We start from the raw sequence: 7,303 nt of genomic DNA on the forward strand, positions 1-7,303 counted from the left end.
TAACAACTTAAAATTTCTTAAAATAACTAAACTCTGTTACTTTAATTCTTTTACAGTAAAATGATAAATCAACTCAAATAACACTTAAGGCAATGTTTGTATACAATGTCTTTTTCTTTTCTTTTTTTCTAACTAGGAAGGTTGGGTAGACTGCCAAGCCTTCCAGTGTATATCCCAGAGCGTATTCTGACTCTTTGTTGAGGGATTACACTTCTAACTTGTAAAGTCTCTCAGATGAGCAGGAGCCTGTCTGGTGCGCGCAGATCTACGCAGCACAGGTGTCTGTTGAACTCCTGTCTCTGGCAAATGTTCAGCTGGAGGAGGAACCTGGGCTGACTCAGCAGGCTGCTCAGTCACTTCCCCTCCTACTGAAGTTGGAACGACCGGGTCTGCAGGCACGAACTCCACTGCTGGCGCTGGCAACTGCATGCTGTCAGGCTCTCCTCTCTCCTCAGGACTGGACATGTCAGTTGATGATGCGTGACGCTTGCGAATCTGGTCGACGTGACGTCTCATCACGCGTCCATCTCCTGTCTGTACTGTATAGGATACAGGTCCAGTGTTCTCATCTACTACTGCTGGTATCCACTTGGGACCATGGCTGTAGTTACGCACGTATACATCATCTCCAGATGCGAAACTTCTCCACTTGCTGTGTGCGTCATGATGTTCTTTTTGTTTGAGTTGTTTCTTACGAATCTTTGACTTCACATCAGGCAGCAGAAGATCAAGTGTGGAACGAAGTCTTCTCTGCATGAGCATTTCAGCGGGAGACAAGCCAGTTGTACTTTGTGGTGTAATTCTGTAGTTGAACAGAAATCTGGCTATTTTTGTTTCCAGTGTATCTCCTTTAATTTTCTTGATTCCCTGTTTGAATGTCTGAACAGCTCTTTCCGCGAGACCGTTGGAGGCGGGGTGGAAAGGTGCGGATGTTTTGTGCTGTATTCCATTCTGTTTCAGGAATGTCTCAAACTCTTGGCTTGTAAAGCATGTTCCGTTGTCAGATACTAAAGTCTGGGGTAGACCATGTGTACTAAAGCACTGTCTTAGCTTCTCAATAGTCACCTGACTTGTTGCACTGTTTGTTTGGTATACATCAATCCATTTGGAATGTGCATCGACAATGATCAGGAACATCTTTCCAAGGAAGGGACCTGCATAATCGATATGCAGTCTGCTCCAGGGCGTTTCAGGCCACTCCCAAGGATGAAGCGGCGCCCCTGCAGGACACTTCATGTTTTCTCCGCAGGTGAGGCAGGACTGAACTTCCCCCTCAACTTCAGAATCCATTCCTGGCCACCACACGTATGAGCGTGCTAAGCCTTTCATCCTGGACATGCCTGGGTGTGTGGAATGCAGTTGTTTCAGTATGATTTTCCTTCCTTTCTTCGGAATCACAACTCTCGACCCCCATAGAACACATCCATCTTTCACACTCAGTTCTAGCTTTCTCTTACTGTAGGGTCTGAATTCTGTATCCACCACCTTTGGCCATCCTTTCAGGCACCATAGTAACACTTGTGACAGTGTCTGGTCTTTGGCTGTCCACTGTTTCACCTGAGCTGTGGTGATAGGCGGATCTTCCATCACATCCAACATAAGGACTTGTTCGTTGTCATCCTCTTCCTCTGTGTGTGGCAGAGGCAACCTGCTCAGTCCATCTGCGTTTCCATGGTCTTTTCCTGGTTTGTAAAGGATTTTGTATTCATACGCTCGTAGCAGGGTTGCCCAACGTTGCACTCTCGGCGAACACATTTGAGGAACTGGCTTCTTCTCATGGAAAAGCGATATCAGCGGTTTGTGGTCAGTGCTGATTGTGAACATTCGTCCGTAGATGTATTTGTGGAATCTTTTTATTCCGAACATGATGGCTAAGCCCTCTTTATCCAGTTGCGAGTATCGCTTCTCGGCTGGTGTCAGCGTGCGTGACATAAAACCTAGGGGTTTCTCACTACCATCTTCCATGATATGGGACAATACGGCACCTACTCCGTATGGTGAGGCGTCGCATGCGAGTACCAATTCTCTGTCTGCTGAATAGTGACTCAGGACTTTGGCTGATTTCAGCATCTGCTTTGACAATCGAAAAGCATCCTCCTGCTCTTTGTTCCAGGTCCACTGGGACTCTTTTCTCAGTAACTGGTGGAGCGGAGCTAAGCGTGTGGCTAGGTTAGGGAGAAACTTGTTATAGTAATTCAGTAGACCAAGGTAGGCTTTCAATTCAGTCACTGTGGTTGGCTGTGGAGCCTCTTCAATCGCTCTCACCTTGCTTTGCACTGGGTGCAGGCCTTCCGCATTGATAATGTGACCTAAGTACTCCACCTCGTTCCTCAGGAATGCACACTTGCGTCTGTGAAGTCGCAGTCCGGCTTCCTTCAATCTCCTCAGTACCTCGTCCAGCGTGCTTAGATGCTCAGCTTCATCTTTCCCAGTCAAAAGGATGTCATCTAAATACACCGCTACTCTAGGCAAGCCCTGTAGCAAGCTTTCCATGGTTCTCTGGAAAATTGCTGGAGCAGATGACACTCCGAAGGCAAGCCTATTGTAGGTAAACAGGCCACGATGTGTGTTAACTGTTAAGTATTTCTTGGACTCTTCATCCATCACAATCTGCTGATAAGCATGACTTAAATCTAACTTGGAATACTGTTTCCCTCCTGCTAGTGTATTGAACAAATCTTCCACTCGGGGAATGGGGTATTGCTCTAGAGATGAGGCATTGTTGACTGTTAATTTATAATCGCCGCAGATCCTGACAGAGCCATCCGGCTTCAGGACAGGTACGATGGGTGCAGCCCACTCAGCATACTTTACTGGTGTTATGATGCCCTCTCTCTGCAGTCTCTCGAGCTCCTCTTCAACTTTTGCTCTCATGGCATACGGAACTGAGCGGGGTCTGTAGAACTTGGGACTAGCTTCAGCCGACACTCGAATTGTTGCTTTCATGCCTTTTAACATGCCTAACTCTTCTTTAAAAACATCTTCATGCTTTGAAAGTACTTGCTGTAGCCCTTGTGTCTCTGTTCTCACATGTTTGATTTCATCCCACTTCAGCTTCAGTGTTTCCAGCCATGCTCTTCCTAGCAAACTAGGTCCAGTACCCTTCACTACCACTAGGGGCAATGTTTTCACTTGCTGGCCATAGATCACTTCCACATCTGCTACTCCTACAACTTTAATTTTCTCTCCAGTGTAAGATTTCAGTGTAAGCTTGGTTTCTTTCAGTTGTGGGCGCTTGTTCTCTTCCCACATTTCATTGAATTTTGTTTCATTAATTACACTGACATTACATCCAGTGTCAATCTCAAAGTTTACTTTCTTCCTGTTCACTTCCATTTTCACTTCAAATGGCTTAACTCTCCTGATTGAGGTTTCTGTTTTAATGCAAGCTAACAAGTATGTTTCTTCTTGCTCTGATGAACTATCATCCTTTTCCCTCTCACGCACCTTGTGTGCTTTCTGTGGGCGTGCACGCCGCTCTTCTCTGATTGGTTTCTTTTCATCTGTGCGCGAGCTCCCTTTATTTTTATTTCGACAAGCTTTGGCGATGTGCCCTACTTTTCCACAAGCGTGACACTTTGCTTCTTTAAATTTACACTCGGCAGCACTGTGTTGCTTTCCGTGGCATCTGTAGCACTCTTTCTTTTTCCAATCACCCTTTCTCTCCTTTCCCTCCGTTTTCACGCTGTTGCAAGCCAACGGGGCTTTGGCGTGAAGGTCTTGCACATTTTTACTGGCGGTCTCGGAGGCTACGGCCATTTCGAATGCCTTCTCGAACGTTAAATCTGGTTCGGACAATAAACGCCTTTGAATCCGATCATCATTGATGCCGCAAACGAGGCGATCTCGTAACATTTGCTGCAGTGTAGTGCCAAAGTTACAATCATGAGCAAGTCGTCTCAGCTCGGCTACATATGCACTCACAGTTTCACTAGGCTGACGGACACGAGAGTCAAATTTGTATCTCTGTACAATCTCGCTTGGCTTGGGATCGAAGTGGTCTTTCATTAGGGTTACTATCTGGTCATACGTTTTAGTGCTGGGCTTATCTGGACTCACCAAGTTCCGTATGAGCTTGTATGTGGCTGGTCCCACAACGCTAATGAGGACAGCTCTTTGCTTATCTCCATCATCAATGCCATTAGCTTCGAAAAACTGATCCAGAATCTCGCAGTACTCTTCCCAAGTCTGCTCCTTCGAGTCAAATGCTGACAGATTCCCTACCGTCACATTCATCTTCGTTTCACGTGCTCCGGTCCTGTGTCCACCCTTTTGTTAGCACCTTTCGACTTTCCTTCGCCACTCGTTCAATCCACCGTCATCCTCAGTGAAGCGCTGGTCATTTTCTTCCAGATATCCTCGTCGCCAATATGTGATAACGTGTACTAATACTTATAAATCATGATGTCCGTCCAAAGCATGTCCTTTTATGCTTCTTTATTGTACACACTAGCACAACCATACAACATGTGTCTTGTCTGTCTAATGTCTAATCCATGACTAATCAGTTACCTTATGTTCCGGTCTATATGTATTGTATAGGTGACAATGGGTAGGTTATCCCTCTTGTGGCGTGGGGGTAGTACTACATATTAAATTACTCAGGATACTACAATTATGAAACGGGATCCTACAGGAGACGCCACCATTCAACGTGACAATAAGAAACTGCCATATAACAACACCTCAAGGAACAGGTAGTGGAAAAGGGGGTCCCAATGTTGCGGAAATTGGTGGTATTGAATGGAGAAATTTCAATTTTAGGTTTTGTTATAGCAGGAGGATAAGCAGTGGAGGATTTTTATAATTATTATTGTTATTATGAATTATTTAATTTGTCGTTTACATTTTGTTTTCATTTGTTTGTATTTCTAACCCTTTACATTTTTCCACAGCCTTCGGCAATGGAACTCACTGTGGTTTCCACATTAATAGCCTATAATGTCTTGGTGCAATGACAAATTGGGTAATGAGCAGATGATGTGGTATTCTCTTTGCACTAGGTTTCTGAGGCAAGCAACTTAGGTTCCAGAAATGGACAAGAGAAGTTGACCAAGGAAAGCTATGTGGTCATGTTGGTTACAGAGTCTAACACTGAGGTCTAACAAATTTGATGAGGTCATATTAATTATGACCTCACGAAAGGGACTGTTGGAAAATAGGCTAGATTCTGAGGTCCTGAAATATAAGGCATTGTCTTACAAGCAAGTTGTTCAGGTATTCATTTGTGTTTGCAGGAAATTCTACAATATTTGGTTATGATTAAAAACATTAAAATAAATGTGTCTTGTTGGTGGGCTCTCAAACCATTGAGTAGGCCCAATGACCCCATGTGACAATCATGGGATGCGGATGTTGAGTAAGTGCCCCATTCTTTTAGGAGAGTCTACAGATGTCATCAAAACAGTATTGTGAGACAAGCTGAAACCCAGTCATGTGATGTTTGATTAACTGATTGTTTCTGAATAAGTCTGAAGTCCATACCAAACTCCTTGACGTATCATTCTTTCTACACAGGATACAGTGATGTCACTCAGAAGCGAAACTATTTGACTTAATCCTTTTTAGGAGGCCAGGAGTAGGTGACAATGGGCAAACGACTAACATTGGATTTCAATCTTTTCAGAGCCAAGGATCCTCAAATATGTCAAAAGAATGTGCTGTTGTATGTGTATTGCTTGATTAAAATTACAGAACTCAGGAAGTCCACAGATGAGGTCATGAAGACCTAGAGTGATGAAATCAAGGCCCACCCGGAAATGAAGACAGCATCTTACAATCGACACAGATTAGGCATATTCTGGGTTAACTAACAAATCACGTAATTGCTTACACATAACCACACCCATACACCCACAAACCATAAATACCAACAGATAGGGATATTCAGTAGGTCCTAATTTTTGTTATCGGTCAGGGCGAGAGAAGGTTAGGATCTCCGGAACGTTCCGTAATGCTTTCGCTGTGATTGTCATTTTTATGTAGTAGACTCTGCAGTTCTGGAAAGCTGTAGTGTTTACTGTGTATGGGCCATTGCTGGTATTCTGGATATTACCAGTGGTGGTCATTTTGTTATTTGGTAATTTTAGAAAATAAATAGATTAATTTGGCTTTTGGAGTTTTTGATTCCTTTGACTCGGATTTTGAACATGCAAGAAGTAGAGACCAAGACGGTAAACTTCAACAGCGTGCACACACACACACACACACACACACACACACACACACACACACACACACACACACACACACACACACACACACACACACACACACACACACACACACACACACACACACACACAGATATACAGTAGTAGCTGTATACTGATGATGATGGTCTCACACACACATAAACACATAGACACACAGACAGATACAGAGACACAGACAAAGACACAGACACAAAACACACACACACACACACACACACACACACACACACACACACACACACACACACACACACACACACACACACACACACAAACAAACAAACACAAACATTGCGTGCATTCGTCTGAGGAGAGGGAGGCCCTCAGGTGACTCTGTCAACGGCCCTGCCCTCCTCATGCCCTCTCCAACGGCCCTGCCCTCCTCATGCCCTCTCCAACGGCCCTGCCCTCCTCTTGCTTTTGGGCAGTGGCTGTACTGTGCCAATGATGGCTGAATGGTGTTCATAAAAGTTTTTTTTAAAGGTCTTGCCCTCTCCTCTGCTCTCCTCTGCTTTCCTGTCCTCTCCTCTCCTCTCCTCTCCTCTCCTCTCCTCTCCTCTCCTACCCCACTTCTCCTATGCTCTCCTCTCCTCTCCTCTCCTCTCCTCTCCTCTTGCCCTCTCCAACAGCCCCACCTCTCCTCTCCTGTCCTCTCCTACCCCACCTCTCCTCTCCCCTCATGCCCTCTCCTCGCCTCTCCTCTCCTCTCCTCTCCTCTCCTCTCCTCTCCTCTCCTCTCCTCTCCTCTCCCCTCATGCCCTCTCCGTCCTCTCCTCTCCTCTCTCCCCCATTCTTTATGCTCCTCTCTCCTCACTCCACTCCTCATCTCCGCTCCTCTCCTCTCCTACCCCACCTCTTCTCTCCCCTCACCTCCTCTCCTCTCCTACCCCTCCCCTTCTCTCCCCTCGTCTCCTCTCCTCTCCTCCTCCTCCTCCTCCTCTCCTCTCCTCTCCTCTACCCTACCCCACCTCTCCTCTCCTCTCCTCTCCTCTTCGCTCCTCCCCTCTCCTTTCCTCTCCTACCCCACCTCTCCTCTCCTCTTCTCCCCTATTCTTTATGCTCCTCTCCTCACTCCACTCCTCTTCTCC

The 7,303-nt window shown here is 45.7% G+C and overlaps 1 protein-coding gene across 1 annotated transcript; it reads right to left on the reverse strand.

Moving 5' to 3' along the window:
• Window positions 1-206: 206 nt before the first annotated feature.
• LOC134443087 (uncharacterized protein K02A2.6-like) lies at window positions 207-4,255 on the reverse strand. Its single transcript, XM_063193023.1, has one exon. The coding sequence runs from the start codon at window positions 4,234-4,236 to the stop codon at window positions 214-216; it is 4,023 nt and encodes a 1,340-aa protein (XP_063049093.1). The 5' UTR covers window positions 4,237-4,255; the 3' UTR covers window positions 207-213.
• Window positions 4,256-7,303: the final 3,048 nt, after the last annotated feature.

The sequence above is a fragment of the Engraulis encrasicolus genome, unplaced genomic scaffold (assembly GCF_034702125.1).
Source record: "Engraulis encrasicolus isolate BLACKSEA-1 unplaced genomic scaffold, IST_EnEncr_1.0 scaffold_289_np1212, whole genome shotgun sequence".
Classification (NCBI taxonomy): Eukaryota; Metazoa; Chordata; class Actinopteri; order Clupeiformes; family Engraulidae; genus Engraulis; species Engraulis encrasicolus.

Excerpts from the sequence above, each read along its gene's own strand:
- LOC134443087 (XM_063193023.1), bottom strand. The coding sequence starts at position 4,236 with ATGAATGTGACGGTAGGGAATCTGTCAGCATTTGACTCGAAGGAGCAG.